The 18453-nt window shown below is 38.5% G+C and overlaps 1 protein-coding gene across 2 annotated transcripts in view; it reads right to left on the bottom strand.

The window, feature by feature from the left end:
• The window catches only part of HELB (DNA helicase B), a 38128-nt gene extending 19899 nt beyond the window's left edge, over positions 1–18229 (bottom strand). For both annotated transcript variants that reach the window (XM_040233394.1, XM_040233395.1), the window contains exons 1-7: positions 17753–18229; positions 14833–15240; positions 13644–13813; positions 10598–11476; positions 7888–8065; positions 6357–6498; positions 3664–3818 (exon numbers count right to left, since the gene is read on the bottom strand). In XM_040233394.1, the coding sequence (XP_040089328.1) occupies positions 3664–3818; positions 6357–6498; positions 7888–8065; positions 10598–11476; positions 13644–13813; positions 14833–15240; positions 17753–17966 (2146 nt within the window). In that variant the 5' untranslated portion in view covers positions 17967–18229. The remainder of the gene's footprint in view (positions 1–3663; positions 3819–6356; positions 6499–7887; positions 8066–10597; positions 11477–13643; positions 13814–14832; positions 15241–17752) is intronic.
• Positions 18230–18453: the final 224 nt, after the last annotated feature.

The raw sequence follows: 18453 nt of genomic DNA, 5'->3' as shown, positions 1-18453 counted from the left end.
TTATTGATGGTTTCAAGGACAAAATATGTAACAGAATTACTAATGTACGACATCTGTTTTAAGCTCTGGTGGCACTAGTGGTCATCAGTTATAGCTTGAGAATCTATATGCTTTGCATCTGTGATTTCATCTTTAATTTAATCATCACAATATGCATATAATGCATGTATTATTATACCCAGAGCTGACATTTAGCTGATACAGACCTGTATAAAATAGGGAGATGTTTTTATAATATCTAGACTAGAAAAACAGCTACTCCCCAAACACCACAAAGCCCTCCCTCAAACCCCACCCATGTCTTTCCCTCCTCCAGAATCCCCAGATCTCCCCATGATTCAACAACTAATAAGTTAACCCCGACACAGGAAGGGCATCTATTCCAATAGTGACCAGACTCTGGCAGCTATTAAATAGTTTAACTCTCACCACTGATTACATCCTTGCTACAAAAGTGAAACTGAAGCCCTTAAAAGTAAAAGAAGTTTTCCAACAGGGTAGGGTGGCCAGCCTCCCTCTTTTAGCACTCAGATCACTGACAGTGATAATGTCCACTTACAACTTGTCCTTCCTCACAGCCTGAGAAGCTGGCTTCCTCTCATCTCTCTTAGCAATGTTACAAATCAGGGAACATTTCTCAAGAAAGGGAGAAGATATAAAAATTGGGGGGAAAACATCTCAGGCTTTTAGGTCTTTCCCTCATAGATAAATCAAAAGGGAATGAAAAAGCCCAGTACTTATAAGCCTTGCTCTAGGAAAACTGAATTAGTTGCTCACGGAGCCCTTCATTTTTCATATGAAGAAAGGGTTATCAGTAAAACATGGCCAACACTCAGCTCACCTCCAGCCAAGCCCTGCTTGCAAAGGTTTCACACGTACAGAATCATGCTGTTCTGCTCCCTGATTTGTTCACTCTCCCTAGATCTTCCAGATCAATATACACACTGTATTTCCTTGATTCTAAGATATGCATTTTTTCTCATTTTAACATCACTGGAATTCCAGCCCAGCTACGAAGCCTGTCTCAGGGCTTTGTATCTTGCAATAATGGGAATAACTGGGTAATTTATTAAGAAATACTTATTACTTCAGTGTTAAGTAATAATACTTAATTATTCATGAAAAAGTACTATATACCTCTCTAAGGAGTATTTATTCAATTCTCTTAAAGAAGAGACTCATTTTCCAGCTGAAGTTTATAATTAAGATATAATTAAGATAGAGAAACAGCATCAGCTAAGCTCTGCTACCATTCTGAAACTTTTTAAAGTACATTCTCATTAATGTAAAGAATGGGTGCCAGAAATAAAACTAAACTTATTTCAGGTAGATCTAAATGGAACAGCAGAGAAAGAAAGTTTCTTAACCATAGCTGTCTCATTTTCAATTGTACTAATATCTACTATGAACTAAGCTGTGGTGAGGATAAACATTATCTAAATTATTCACTGCTGCTGCTGCTGCTAAGTCGCTTCAGTTGTGTCCGACTCTGTGCGACCCCATAGACAGCCTCCTACCAGGCTCCTCTGTCCCTGGGATTCTCCAGGCAAGAACACTGGAGTGGGTTGCCATTTCCTTCTCCAATGCATGAAAGTGAAAAGTGAAAGTGAAGTCGCTCAGTTGTGTCCAACTCTTAGCGACCTCATCGACTGCAGCCTACCAGGCTCCTCCATCCATGGGATTTTCCAGGCAATTATTCACAACATGTAGAATAAAAAACAAGCCAAAAATCAATACAAAGCTTATAATCCAATTTATATAAAACTAAATTGGTCTGTGTATGCATGGCAACCCACTCCACTATTCTTGCCAGGAGAATCCCACAGACAGGGCAGCCTGGCAGGCTACAGTCCATAGGGTTGCACAGAGTCAGACATGACTGAAGTGACTTAGCACGTACACATGGATATAATTAAGTTTTATAAAGATAAACACCAAGCTCTTCCTATGGATGTAACTTTTATGGGAGTTGACTCTGGGGAAGAGGAGCAGGAATGATTGAAGGAAATATTAATTTTTATTTCAAACACTTCTGTATCAGTTGACTTCTGTTAAGGAATATAAATCACCTCTATAATTAAAAAAAAAACATCACCAAAAACACATATATAGAATCCCATTATTACATGATCTCATTTAAAAAAAGAACATTGTAACATGTGAATGAACACTAACCCAAGGGAACTAAGATGGGACACACACAGAAGAGGAGAGGCTTACATACAAAGCTGGATGTCAATTAATGTCACATGCCAAGTGAAAGCTGCTAAGTAAGAAGCACATAATTTGAAGAACTATGGCAACTACAATAAATTCTCAATAATAACCATTTAAATCTTCGCCAATTCAATTTTGAGTAAGCCACTACACTATTTTTAAACGCTTGCTAAGCAAGTTTATAATATAAAGATTCAAAGGTATAATCTATTTAAATAAATTCATTTGGAGTAATAACTTAATATCTATTATTTACAAAAAAAAATAACATTTACATGATCCAACCAGTCCATCCTAAAGGAAATCAGTCCTGAATGTTCACTGGAAGGACAGATGTTGAAGCTGAAACTCCAATACTTTGGCCACCTGATGCGAAGACCTGACTCCCTGGAAAAGACCCTGATGCTGGGGAAGACTGAGGGCAGGAGAAGAAGGTGACAAAAGAGGATGAGACGGTTGGATGGCATCACCGACTCAATGGACATGAGTCTGAGTAAACTCCAGGAGTTGGTGATAGACAGGGAGGCCTGGCATGCTGCAGTCCATGGGGTCGAAAAGAGTCGGATACAAAGAGTTGGACTGAACTGATTTACAAAAAAATAACATTTAGATAGCTCCTCAAAACTGACAAATGCCCTCAACTTTCACAACTGTTCCATACTGTCACTGTGACCCCATTTTACCAATGGAGGAGTGATGAGACACGAGTCATACACACAGGGAGAAGAGTCCCTTGTCCCATGCATTTTCTCAGTCCTATCATGCTAATACTCCTAATTAGAAGTGATGTCTGTCCACTTTATTAGAAACAGAACTGTTACGAACTCAGCTTAGCAACAGTTTGACAGCCATCACTTTTGTTTCATAAATGTCCTCAAAACAACAAATGTTTCCAATTGCTGTTTAAAAAAAAGCTTCATTCATTAAGAATAAACTCCAATTGCTGTTTTAAAAAAAGCTTCATTCATTAAGAATAAACTCGTGATTACTGGGGCTCTTGCTTTATTGTAAACTAATCATCTTCGGCCCTGGGTCAGGAAGATCCCCTGGAGGAGGAAATGGCAACCCACTCCAGTATTCTTGCCTAGAGAATCCCATGGGCAGAGGAAACCTGGCAGGCTACAGTCCACGGGGTCACAAAGAGTCAGACATGATTAAGCAACTGAGCACAGCAAATTAATCATCCACATCCACTTATGTACTCAACAAATATTTACTAAGTCCTTTAGTATGCATGAGCTTACTTCTTTACAAAATTCAAAAGTAATCTGCTTTTGATAATTAATAAATTTATTAAATTAATACATTAAATAAATTTATTTTCAGTGCCTAATGTTTTACTAGCAATATTTATATTACTATCAAATAAAATTACAAGTAGTTATTTAATAACTGAATTATAAAACTGAAATATTTAACCCTATAGACATAAAAGTTTATACTTACAAGACTGATCGTTACTTTTTGAGGACTGAGAACTGGCATCTTCTTCTGGGAGTCTGACAAAAATAAATGATTTATCTTGTACTGAGACAGGGAATGTCAGATTATCAGAGATATTCAACTCTGCATCAAATGTTGGAAACTGGCATCTTGAGATTCTTAAATAAAGATAAAATAATACACCAAGAACATTAGCATCCAAAAATGTGCCTTCACATACAAGCAGAGATAATTTCATTATAATATCTGTGAATAGGTCATAAACAGGGTGAAAAGGCCACCCATACATGCATTATAAATACTAAATGAGTTTCAAAACAGACTTAGCCAAGACCACAATGCTACATTTATCCATCAGTCCCCTATTCCTAGCACATTTAAAGTATTAGAAAAAAATTACCAAGCAACATTCTGAGAACTTGATCTACTTTTCTCCAAACCACAAAAGAACCACACAAGGTAGGTATTATCCTCATTTCATAGATAAAGCAGCGTGATGCTTAGTTAACTACAGTGGGGATGTTCAAGATCACAGAGGTAGAAAGCAGAAGAGCTAGGATGGAAATTTGGACCCAATGGGCTCCATATTTCTGTTTAATTTACACTCTTCAGGGGCTTTTCCATACATATACCTCACACTCTCTTTTCTCCTTTCTTCTATTATATATCATACCTATGGGCTCATCTTCTCAACTGAACCAAGTATCCACATCTTCTCTTTGCTTCTGTTCCCTGCTCCATCATTTTTCATTCTTGTACACCTCAAGATTAGCAAGCCATAACAGAAACACAGTAAGGGCCAGCAGCATTATCACACTAGAGTCCCTCCTTGGCTACTTGTTAGAAAACTGACTCCCCGTAAAGACCAACCTCAGCCTAGCTGTCAAAGGTCTAGAACCCTACTGTGTCATCAAAATGGTGGAAAGAGAAGAAAGGAGAGAGGAGAAGGCTGGCCCTGCTGAACTATCCCAGGTTTAATCTGGGGTGCCGAGAATCACCATGGATTTCCTGTTCTGCTTCTGACCCAGGACATGTAACACTTCTATCTCTGTTCATGGTATCACTGGGACTAATCTGTCATTAATCACAGGGTGATGATGACCAAGAAGAAATGATGAAAGGAGCACAGCCCAAAAGATATTGAAAAAGTTACTAAACGGAATTCCTAAGTTTCAGAGAAACTTGAGTTCTAAGACATCTAATGTGCTTCGTATTTTTCCAAAGATTTCTAGACTTTACAATAACCAATCATCTACCAATATTCCAAAACTGAGGTTGCCTTTATGTAGGGGCAGAAAAGTTATAGGTAAAGAATATTACACATCAACTACATTTTCTTACCATCTCAATATGAACCTATATCATCTACACTATTCCTATCCATTCTTTCTCTACCTCTCTATTCTCTCCAGGGTAGACAGGGACAGGGAGATGGTTTTTGCTGACATCCAAGCAAGAAAGTGTCTAGACAACAAAAACAGCATCTTATAGTCTAATGCAATATCCAGTCCTGCTGAATATCTGAACCAGATAGCTACCTCCATATAAGCTATCAAGTTTTCCATCTATCATGAAAAAAACAGGAACTCTTCTGACAGAAAACAAATCATCATAAAGAAAGTACTCTTTAAAAAAAAAAAAAAAGGACTTATTTGAGCAAAATCTACCTTCCAATTTAATTCTACATTAATTATTAAGTCATTTTTGGTCCTCAAGCACAGTCAAAAATCTAGTTCCAGGTCCTAAGCCCCAGATGGATACATACCAAGTCCAATGGCAGGACAGAGGTACAAAAAATGTTGTGCAAAGAAGACCTAAGACAATGAAGTTTCAAGCTAAATTTGTGATCATAGCAACAGTTCAGGACCCATGCTGTATTTTTACGCCAATCAACTATAATCCTCTGCCATTCAGTTGATTGCCCCATGATCCCAAGAATTTCCTAAGCAATGGCTAGTAATAAAGTAGAACCAAAAATAATGCCATGCAGATACAGAAATAAAGGATGCACTACAGCCAATAAAAGGAAAATGAAACCGGAAAAAAAAAACCAACAAACATAGGAAAAAATAGCACCTTGTAAGAGTCGGAAAATAGCACCTTGTAAGAGTCGGAAACAAAGATAAATTGTGGCCCACAGAATAAAACAGTTTCTTAATATTCTGTAGCCCCATCACATCTATTACAGAGGATCACTCTCAAGGCTTATGCAAAGATTACAAGAACAGAAGGATTCTTTCCTACTCTTAAAGTCATATGCCACAGGTACCACCAGGATTCATCAAGGAGTAAAACATCGTTTTATGCTTTGGGTTCTCCCCTTATAAAAATTACAGGGAATGTATTCCCCAGTTGGCCCTTGAACTCTTAACGAACTCATTTCCAATTCTCTGTTCCCTTTGAGTTTATTCTGGTGTCTAAGCTTGATGCAATTTTATTTCACAAATATACTTTTAAAATTAAGAAAACATATTCTTAAACTTCAACAACAATTTATGTTGGGCCAATAATGAAAAATATTAATTTTGCTTTTCTAACTGTGGGACAAAAGATACACATATACTGAAGGATAGAAAAGTTTTGCTAAAAGAGTATAGTAAACACACTGCACTGAATCACCTTAATTCAAAAGCCTGTATTTTTCCTTTATTTCCAATACAACAGAAAGAAAACGCAGAATTTTAGTCATAATATACCTTGTAGCATTGTCCACAATTAGTTCAGATTCTGCTCTATGGTTTGTCTTTAGTTCAATAGCACAATTTCTTGATTTAAGAGTTTCAAAAAGATCTTTCAGCAAGTTACCAGGTTCAATGCTGGGTAACTGTCTAACATCACCTGAAAAGGGGGAAAAGTAGATACAGTACGTTTTAAGTAACTAGGATCTTGAAATTTAGAAATTACTTTTATTTCTCCCTATTGATAAATGCTATAAAGACTTACTCTGAGAAAAAAAGAAAAAAACAATCTTTGTTTAAAATTACTTAAGAACATTAAGTCTTCAAAAATATTCAACAACAAAAGCCATTCCAATTAAACAATATAAAGTATAAAAACAGTGATAACATGGTAAGGTAAAATGTGAATTGAACTTTTTTCATGTTTACAGATATGTATTGGGGTATATATTTTCACCAACATGTAAAAAACAGGTCTTAGGTATCTATAATTTAGTCATTTATTCAATCCTGCTCAATGTCTTACTAAACATGGAAAAATCTATGGCCTCAAATAAATAAAATTAACATTAAAATGTGAAGTAAATCCAGTGCATTTGATAATGGATAAATTTCAGTAATGTAATGATAATGTTCTGCTCTATTACACATCTTTTTACTTTAAACAAACAAGCAAATCCTAGAGAAAAGAGAAACTATTTTCTGGGAAACTGAGAGAATGCTTTAACCATTAATGGAATCAACTGCTTATAAAATATTCTCAAATACCTAAAACAATTACTTATAAATATATAGATTCTCTCATTGCAATTTTATTTTCTCCTCCATTAAATCATATAGTGTACACATCAGTACTACCCAACAGAATCTAACTAAATCTCACCAGAATTGGAAAGGACTTAAGCTAGTGAGGTTTCACTTGCACTATTAGCTTAAAATCATAAAATTACTTTTAAGTGGTCTATCGTTCAGACTTATTATTATTTCCAAATGATCTAGGTCCTGATTTACTCTGAGTCTGTGACAATTTTACTATTTTAATAGTCATCATTTAGGTAATTACTGTAACCCCTCACAACTCTATTTCATTCACAACCTAGCTTGCTAATAATTAACCAAAACAAGAAGCCACTGAGCTGATGGAGGTGGTCAAATTGAACTCAGTGTGCCTTTAGTGTGGGCTCTGAGAAATGCCTTCTTGCCTGTAGGATACGGATATTAAAACACTGAAATGGTATAAACAAGCTACTGCGTGTGTGTGTGGGTGTGTGTATGCGTGCTCAGTGGTGTCCGACTCTTTTTGCGACCCTATGGACAGTAGCCTGCCAGACTCCTCTGTCTATGGGATTTTCCAGAATACCAGAGTGGGTTGCCATTTCCTTCTCCAGGGGATCTTCCCAACCCAGGGATTGAACCCATGTCTCTGGTGAGACTCCTGCATTGGTAGGTGGATTCTTTACCAATGAACCACCTGGAAAACCCCAAAACAACCTACTAATCACAATGATTTGAACCAAACAATTAGGATTCCAACAATATTTTAACTTACCAAGGACAATAAGTTTAGAAAGTTTGGAGTGCTCACACAATAAATTTAAAACCGACTTGAAGATTGCTACAGATACCAAACTCCCTTCATCCACAACCAGAACTCTAACCGAAGAAAATTTCCATGGCCTGTTCTTGGTCTTTGTTTTTTCCTTCCATAAATAGAAACTATAATTGACCTACAAGCAAAGTATGACATTTCTAAATTCAGGTTAAAAAATTCACCAAAAAAAAAAAAAAAATCAAAAAATTTTAACATGTTCTTTTAAAATAAAACTCTTAAATGAGGAAGGGATGGGGAGGATACAGGTACAATAACATGGGGGAAAAGATGAAAGAAATAGAGAACACAGAAGTTATAAAATGGAAAGATAGAGGAAATAGTTCAAAAAAACTGCTTCCTAGTACTCACTAGGAAGCACTTAATGTGTTTAATTCAACCAACAGCACTCTTCCACCACCAGAATCCCAACGGTTTTCTTACCACTCCTGACCAGAGTGAGCTCCCTGTTCTTTCCAACCGCAATTAAACCTTCTCTTGGCCTTCTGAGATAGCCCAAACACTTAAGCCTCACTCTTCTCGCAACTAGAATACTCCATTCTGGAAATAAAGGGCTGCCTGCCTGAACTAACTATAAAAATATTATTTTTTCTTCAAGTACTTCCCCAACACTGAAAAACTACCACCACTACAACCAACAAGACAACTAAAAATAAAAAAAAAACCCTATTACAGAGGTAAAAATATTTACTATTAAAAATTTACAATCAGAGAATGTTAAATATTTTGGTGTATATCATTCAAACAATGTTTCTATGTTGTTTATATATATATGTGCAATGTGTGTGTGTGTGTGTGTGTGTGTGTGTGTGTGTGTGTGTGTGTGTATGCTCATTGTCACTGAAAAATTACTTGCATTATCTGCTGGTACCCCTAGCCCAAGAATGATAAATAAATGATATAACAACCACCTCAGGGCTCTCCTGAGCCTAAACATAGCTTCAGAAATGTCCTCCCAGAATTCCAACCCAACATTAAGATACTACTAATTGATTAGAGTTGGAACATAAGATGAAATTCAGTAACGATCCTTCTCTGGCCTCCCCTCTTCTAAGAGGAGGTCATAAACTGATCAGAAGATTCTCCCACCAATGAGCTACACTGAACTCCTCTAGCACTGTGCTCACTCGTGATAAATGTAACGCAAAAGTCATTTCTGAGACGGCATGTGGGTCTACGAAGGGATCTTCCTGACCCAGGGATCAAAACAGGGTCTGCTGCACTGCAGGTGGATTCTTTACCATCTGAGCCAGCAGGGAAGCCCATGATTCTAGGTAGCCTTCCTCAGAGCTGCTCTCTTCATTTCACTCTTTTGCCGGGGAGCCTAAATGACTCCCCAGTAATCAAGTCCAGGCTTGTCTGTTAGGTGTTCAAAGTCTGTAGTAAATAAGGGAATCACCGCACAGTGGAAAGAGTAGCAAGCTGGGAGGTTACACATGTGAATCTCAGGGCGAGCTCTGCCCTTGGTTAAGTTTGGGGCCAACTGTTTAACACCCTCAAATTTCTACCGGCTCTTCCGTAAAATGCAGATAACATCATCTTCCCACTTTACTCCTTTGTCAAGGGCTTTATGAAACAGGAAAATACAAACTTTAAAGCTCAAATTCCCAGTATAAACCAAGTGCAATTTCTATTATTTTACACACACTTCATTCCATTCAACAAAGTCCCCTCAAAATCTCTACACCCACTTGATGATTTACCTCAATGCCTCTGGGAAGGCCTTTCCCTTAAATAAAACATTCTTCTTACCTGAGCTCCATCATCCATTAGACTCCAGTTATTTTTTCCTTCAGAAATCTTCCAAGGACTAAGTTCCTTGATCTATAAAATGCCAGGTCAGGGCTAAAGGAAACTCTCCAACTCTTTATAAGTTTGAAACTTCGTAACTCTCAACTACAGCCACAGCTATTTTTTTCAAGCATCTTAATTCATTTGAAATGCTGATTATGCAACGGCTGTTTGCCAGGCACTGTTGTAGGCAGAGGAGATCAAGCACTAAACCAGATGACCCAAGTTTTTTCACTTTTACGGAGCTTTCATCCCACAAAATGTGGACTCTGACATGTTTGTAATCAGTCCCAGTGAGAAAGGGGGCCATATGCCAGAATCAAAACTAACTACAGCATTAAGCATACACTTTAGTTGACTATTTTTTTTTCATAATAAGACTTTCTTAAAGAAGGAAGCAGCGCAGTGATAGCATGAGCACCTATTTCCCTGTAAACAGTAACAGTTTATAGACTGGCTGTTTGAGTCGCACTGAGTTAAATCAGCAGTCTCCACCCTTTTTGGCACCAGGGATTGTTTCATGGAAGACAATTTCTTCATGGACAGATGACAATTTTTTCATGGACACATGGGGGCAGGAGGAGGGTGTGATGGTTTTAAGATGATTCAAGATTCAAGGGCATTACATTTACCTCACAGTTTGTTTCTAATCGAATGCTGTGGCTGATCAGATAGGAGGTACCAGTCCATGGCCTGGAGATTTGGGGAATCTCTGATCTAATGATTAGCTACCACAAGGTAAGGGTCTAGAAAACATTCTATAAATGCCCACTAATTGTTTTCAGGAAGAAATGAAAAATTAAATCATTAAGTCCATCTTTAAATGTTTTATGTAGAGAAAAAATGTAAAAGGTTTTACCTGACATAGTGTATAAGCGTTAAAACCAGTTTTCTGTCTCAGTAAGCCAGCTGCTTTCCCTGTGGGTGCCGTAAGTAAAACTTCTATAGCCTTGTCCAGTTTCTGCTGACTTTGCTCGGTGAAGGTGATCCATTCTTCTGGGACATTCCAGTCTTGTTCAAAATCTTCACAAGCTTTTTTCACTTCTCTTTCTTCCAACGATTCTATATGCTTAAAAAGCTGGCTAACAACTGTGGTCTTCCCACAACCACCTTTCCCACTTATGACTGTCACAGCATTAGAGCAAATCATGTCCAGAGCAGTCAACTGGTCTTGATCCAGCTGACCCTCACTCATTTCTGCATTCACTTCATTTTCACTATCATCCCAAATATGGTCACTGCTGTCTTGCGTGTCCAAAATAGCCACAAGATCTTCTAATCTTGTCTCACTGGGTTTACTTTTATTCAGTGTATCATCACTTCCTGAATTCTCAGGTCTTGGGGTGCGAATAGATGCAAGCACCTTTTTGACATCGACCTGTAATTGCCATGGGGGCCTGGTCATCAAGTCACAGACTGAAGAGGCAATGCCTCTCTCAGCCTGGTAAAGGTCATAAAGAAAGACACAGCCCTTCTCATACGTCACCACACCCATATCCTTCAAGAACTTCAGAGACTCCCAAGCATCGTGAAAAGACATGAGGTCTGATAGTTGAAAAGTTAAGTCAGCTTCTTCAACACACGTGTGCCCCTGCTCTCTACATATCTGCTTCAGTTGAGAATATATTATTAATGCATTCTTCTCCAAATCCGTCATCAACTGGAAAAGAGACTTGCATTGACTAAACGACGCCCAACTTGCTTCACATCTCAAAAGCTTCAGTTCTCTGTAGGTTATCTTTAAGAAAATAAAGGTCATGTTGTTTTATAAGAGTGATAAAGACTGATAACTATTATGAGAATTACAGTGAAAACTATGGCATTTATTAATAATTTCTAAGTTCCAGAAGACATGTGTTTCAGTGAAATTTGGAGGAGAAAAACTATGTACCTAACACATCACTATTTTTTAATTAATTTTACTGTGATTAGAGATCTATATAATGCTCTAATTAAAATTATATTTTCTCAAAGCAATACATATACAGTTTTAAAAGTCAAATAACACTAAAAGCCTTATCACAAAATACATGAATCCCTTGACTTACCCTTTCCATGACTTCTAACCTCCAACACTTTTAGCTATTTCTTCCAGAATTTATCTCTCTTCTACATATTGTTTATACTATTCTTTAATTTTAAAAAAAAAAAATTAGATAATTAGTGTTAACTCCTTACTTTGGAAAGTCTTCCTTCATGGAACTTGCTCTTTTATACTATCACCTAAACACACACTTCTCCCATCTTTGAAAAAGTTACAGTACCATTTTGAAAACTGATTTTGGTTAAATCAGTATAAACGGGATCCACGATTGAGTGACATAATGTGCTGTGATTACATAAATTTTGTATGGAACTCTTGTGTGTACTGTGGAGTTAATGACTGCCTTGTTTTCTTGACTGGTTTAGTTCTCCGTGTGCCTATCAACAATTCTGCCCAAACTCTACTGAGAAGGTGTAGAATTTCCTTCATCATGACCCACTCAGTAGGTCATCTTCTAGCTCCATGAGGTGTAGAACCTCCTTCATCATGACCTGCTCAGTAGGTCATCTACTAGTTCCATTTTTTTTTTCATGAAGATATCACCCCTGGAGCCCTCCATACAACTTACGAGCTGAAATGTGTACCCTACAAATTCATATGTTGAAATTCTAACACCCAGAACCCTGAATGTGACCATATCTGGAGACAGGGTCTTTAAAAAGATAATTAAGTTAAAATGAGACATGGGATAGGCCCTAATCCAAGATGACAGGCGTCTTTATAAGAAGACTTTAGGACCCACACAAGCACAGAGGGAAGACGGTGTGAAGACACAGGAAGATAGCTGCTCATGAGCTAAGGAGAAAGGCCTCAGAAGAAACCAACCCTGCTAACATCTTGATTGGATTTGGATTTACAGACTCCAGAACTGTGAGAAAATAGAAGTTCTATGGTTTACACCACCCAGTCTATGCTACTTGTTACAGCAGTCCTAGCAAACGAACATAAAACCTCAATAAAAATCTTTACTCTGGGTGGTGGTTTACATGCTGAACAGGGGACTCCAAGCCTCCTTTTCCCACTTGAGTCCCAGAAGGTTCACTGCTCTGCCTCTGTCCTACTGAATAAATATAGATAATAGTGCTCCAGAGTCTTTTTTTTCCCCAGCATATTGAAATCATAGTCATTTTACAGAGGGAATAAATTCATTATTCCAGTATTTCCCAAGAGGGATGAAATCTGTAAACATTCTTGGGGAACCCACGAATTATATCAGAATCTTTAAACTGTATTTTCATTTGGAAAACCACTCATAACCAAGTACTAATTTAAGTGCCACATTTGGTTTTCAACACCTCTGGAGCTTCACAGTATTGCTCTACTACTCCTGGCATCTGATAACAAAAACAGAAGTGCCAAAGAAATTATAAATGACATTATTGTGCCAAAGAAAAAAATCAAATGACATCACGATGTACCATATGAATAATGAAGGCTTTTGAAAGTTCAAATAAGAAAGTGAGGAATGTGCTACATAGCAGAATGGACTTGCCAAACTCTTAAGAACTTGGGTCTTCAGTGAGATCTATACTCAAGGTGCAATAGCAATTTAGTTACCAAAAAAGTCATGAAATTAAATTATGTAACTAAAGTACTGATGATATGAATATCATTTATTTTGTTATATTGTTTTCCTTTGAAAATTTATTGTATAAGAGGATAGGTATAAGAAGTTTATATTTAGTTGTAACACTGAAAAGAGAATAAATCAACACTGAGGTCATACAAATTTCTTTCCTTTGAAGAAGATGTAAAATTGTCAAGTTTGAGATATCCTTGTATAAGATTACAAAAAGATATCCTTGTATAAGATTGTAATTTTGTATAAGATTACAAAAAGCAAAGCAAATGTCTTACTTACTTTACGAAATCCAAGTTTCCATGGCTGTGTACCTAAAATCTCTTCTATCTCTTCCAACACCTCTATAGAATTTGAGGTTATGAGCTGTTTGAAGTGTCGGGGCAGAAGAACTGGAAGGAATTCCATTATTTTTGGAAACTGCAAAGCTCTCATCACCGTTTTAAATGGAACTACAGGATATCAGAAAAGAACAAATCCAAGCTAACAAATGAGCTCATAAAATAACTGATTTGATGGACTTTCTCATTTAGCACAACTAGTTAAAGAAATTCCAATCAAAGAGAGAGTAACACATTTACTTTAAGCAGGAGAAAACGGATTGTATTCTAACAACTGTTTTTGTACCAAGATAGCTTTCCTTGTGTTTAACATCAAAATTTATGTTCTTCAAATGCTTAGATAACTACCTCTTAAGACTTTTGTTTCCTCCTACTTGCAACAGAATAAAATTTCCGACTAAATGATATATAAATTCAAAGCTAAGCATTAAAAACTATTTACATATTAAACTTTACAATCTTTTTTCTTACTATAGTCATGATTCTTTCATCATGGAAGTCATTCAATGATGTACTTACTGCCAAATTCATTTGATAGAATTGAGAAATAAAACATTCCATATATGTGAATGTCCAGATAACAAACCATATTTAAAAGTTATTTTAAATCATTTTGAACTGAAATCTTTCCAAAATGGATTGTTCTTTTCCTGCCTTTCTTCTCCACCTTTTTAAACAGAATAATCGACAACTGAACTTTTTCTTAACAACTCAAGGTAATCCTATGGACACGAAAGTTAGAGAGAGACACCTAGAATCACACTTGTAGAGCAGGACAGTAACTGAAAGGTATTTAAAGATCATCTCACCCCACATTAGTCACTCAGTCGTGTCCAACTTTTTGTGACCCCATGGACTGTAGCCCTCCAGGTTTCTCTGTCCATGAATTCTCCAGGCAAGAATACTGGAGTGGGTTGCCATTTCCTTCTCCCATCTCACCCCATATCTTCAGATTATAGATGAGAAACCCGCAATGTTAATAACATACTCCAAAAGCAATACAAATATATCTTCACCAAACCCGATTTTAAAAAAGAATACTATAGTAAGGTACTGTAATGGTGATATTTTAAACACACTAGTCAGCCAGTATCTCAATTACACTAAAACTCCATGATAAAATCACTTACATGTGAATTCCAGAGGAAGCGGCATCTCACGACCTGGTGGTGACTCTTGTGTTTTCTGCGTAGACTGTTTTTGACTATTCCCTTCAATTTCCTCTTGCCAAGTTCTTAAGTTTTCCATAAGATTTTCAAAATTGAGGTCTTTATACCTAGATTTATTATTTAACCATGTAAAAAACTTAATTCTTTGCTCACTAGAGACATTACACTCTTTAAGAAAGAGGGAACAGATGTGGATTTGATTTGGTGGTGACATATCTGACTGTAAAAAGTAAGATGGAAATCCTTGAACCTGATAGCTCCTTGATCCTACTGGCTTTACCTGTACCCTCACTCGCCACCAAGCATCAGTTAATGGAAAACGTCCAAACACGTCACATTTCTCCTGAGTGTTTTCATCAAACACAGAAACTTAAAAAAAAAAAAAAAGAAAAGAAATGTTAATTTAGGATAATTTAAAATCTTTCCCAATGTTTTGTCAACTCCACTACTCTCTTTAATCCCGGGACAGTACCCTGTACAGATGTCTATTGCAGTGTCTATATTCCACTTACCTGTTTATCTGTCTCCCTCTACTACACTGTTGGAAAAGGACATGGCAACCCACTCCAGTATTCTTGCCTAGAGAATCCTGTGGACAGAGGAGCCTGGTGGGCTGCTGTCCATGGGGTCACAGAGTTGGACACGACTGAAGCTACTTAGCATGCATGCATGCATTGGAGACGGAAATGGCAACCCACTCCAGTGTTCTTGCCTGGAGAATCCCAGGGATGGAGGAGCCTGGTGGGCTGCCGTCTGTGGGGTCCCACAGAGTCGGACACAACTGAAGCAACTTAGCAGTAGCAGCTACTACACTGTAAGCTTTCTAGAATAAGATAATGTCTTATTTGTCTTTGTATTCCAGGAGGAAGGCCTGGTACCTGGCAAGTCTGTTGTTCCTCTCCCAAAAGAGGTTCCCTCTCTGCTACTCTGATCTCAGCCAATACTGACCTCCAAGGAGTATCTAAAAAAAATGTCAGGGTCAAAAAGACACATGTACCCCAGTGTTCACTGCAGCACTATTTACAATAGCTAGAACATGGAAGCAACCTAGATGTCCATCGACAGATGAATGGATAACGAAGCTGTGGTACATTACATATATACAATGGAATACTACTCAGCCATAAAAAGGAACGCATTTGAGTCAGTTCTAATGAGATGGATGAAGTTAGAGCCTATTTTCCAGAGTGAAGTCAGAAAGAGAAAAATAAATATCATATACCCTTGCATATATGTGGAATCTAAAAAGATGGTACTCATGAATTTATTTTCAGGGCAGCAATGGAGAACCAGACAGAGAACAGACCTATGGACATGTGGGCAGGAGAGGAGGAAGAGTATGAGATGTATGGGGAGAGTAACGTGGAAACTTACAATACCATATGTAAAATAGATAGCTAGTGGGAATTTGCTGTGTGGCTCAAACAGGAGCTCTGTGACAACCTAGAAGCGTGGGATCTGGAGGGAGACGAGAGGGAGGTTTGGGAGGGAGGAGATATGGGTGTACCTATGGCTGATTCTTGTAGATGTATGACAGAAAACCACAAAATTCTGTACAGCAATTATCCTCCAATCAAAAAAAAAAAAAGTCAAGGTCCCTCCTACCAGTCTTTGCAAAAGCTGTTGCACCTGCCTTAAATATTTTCTTCCTTACTGTTTACCACATTTACTACAGAACTCAGATTAACTGTCACTTCCTCAGAAAACCTTCCCTGAATCTCACAGATATAACCTCATGGCACTTCATACTATTTCTATTAAGCACTGATATTATAGTTACTTCCCAGGTGGTGCTAGTGGTAAAGAACCTGCCTGCCAATGCAAGAGACACAAGAGACAATGGTTCAATCCCTGGATCATGGGGAAGATCCCCTGGAGGATGGCATGGCAACCCACTCCAGTAATCTTGCCTGGAGAATCCCACGGACAGAGGTGTCTGGTGGGCTATAATCCATAGGGTTGCAAAGAGTCGGACATGACTGAAGCGACTTACACGCATGGCACACACAGCTGCGATTATCTGTAGAATATCTGTTTAATGCACTTAGAGGGGAAGCTCCATTAAGACAGCAACCTCATCATCTAATCTCTCCAGGGTACCCCAACAACAAACTTATCTTGCTTGGAACACCTGAGCCAGTCGCTAACACTTTCAGGATGAATAACTAAACCCTCCACAAAAACTTAAAACATTTTCTGTCTAAACTTGTGCTGCCTACTCACCTGTGACTATTTAATTAAAATTAAAACTTTAGATTCAGCTCCTCTGGTGCACTAGCTGCATTTGAAGTTTTCAATAACCACACATGGCTAGCAGCTATTGTATAGGACAGTGCGAATATACAGCAATCCCATCACAGAAAATTCTACTGGACAGCAACTGGTCTGAACCCTAAAACATTCTTAACATCAGTCACCAGGAACACACAATAGGTGTAATTCTTAGGACAGGAAACTAGACAAGATAAATACAGATCAAAAGATTAACAGGTTAATGAGTCAACAGTGCTTGTGGTGTTTCACGTGTATGTGTGTTTAACAGCTGAACAGCAACCACATATTCGACTCCAAGAAAGAAATAGTTAAAAGCCCTGATTCGGGGTGTTAATACTGGCTGGACACCCAGTGTTTCCTTGTTTATAAAACTACCTCAAAAAGTTATGAACATTAATGAGATACACGTGAAGCCCAAGCTTAACATACAGTATTTGCTCAAGTCTCTGCTATTATTGTTATTTTATTCTAAACAGGACGAAGCACTTAGGCGATTCCAAAGGAAGTCTGTTAGCAGCGATGGAGTGCAGTACTTTGGAGGAGGCCATAATAGAAACAATTCATTAATCCGCCGATCCCACCCCCGAGGAGCGAGTTATTTCCTCACCACGGAGCAGCCCAGGGAGGCTACCAGCATTTACGCCCCCACTGCAAAGCTCCTCTGCGTCAAGAAACACCGTGTCTTCGTCCTCCTCCGCATCCTCCCTTAAATACTCGTCTTCCTCCTCCACCATGTCCTTGGGTGGGAGCAGACGTCCCTGCAGCTCCAGCAAGGGCTGACTCGACGAGGCCATAGTCCATTGTCCCGAGCTCAATCCCATTCCGGAAAACCCCGGGCTGCGTAGACGCCTATGATCAGCCAATCAGCTCCGCAGCTGTAGGACCTTCGGCTTCCCGGGGGTGGGCGAAATGTGTGACTTGAGTTAACCGTATGGAGATGGATGGCAACTAAACTTGTGGTGATGATCATGCTTTAGTATACACAGACACTGAGCTATAATGCTGTACGCCTGAAACTTGTTTTAAAAGATAAAGGCCATCCGCTTTCACAAATGTACCTCCTCCCCCGGAAGCTAGTTTGCGCGAAGCTCCGCCTCAAGTTCCCAGCGGAGGGAACGGGATAGGATGGAACGCCGAAATTCTGAGGGGGCGGGGAAGGGGGCGGGGCACTCTCCCGCCCCCGCTGCACCGTCAAACCCCAGGCTCCGCCCGGTGCAGCGAGAAAACCAGCTGGCTGGGCCGCGGCATAAATAGCACCTGCAGAGCCACTAACTCACCGCGTCTCCTGCCTAGAGAGAAACTCGAGGG

Source organism: Oryx dammah, unplaced genomic scaffold (assembly GCF_014754425.2).
Source record: "Oryx dammah isolate SB20612 unplaced genomic scaffold, SCBI_Odam_1.1 HiC_scaffold_29, whole genome shotgun sequence".
In the NCBI taxonomy this organism is placed as follows: Eukaryota; Metazoa; Chordata; class Mammalia; order Artiodactyla; family Bovidae; genus Oryx; species Oryx dammah.
The sequence above is the reverse complement of the archived record's forward strand: the minus strand, read 5'-3'. Positions and strand labels throughout refer to the sequence as shown.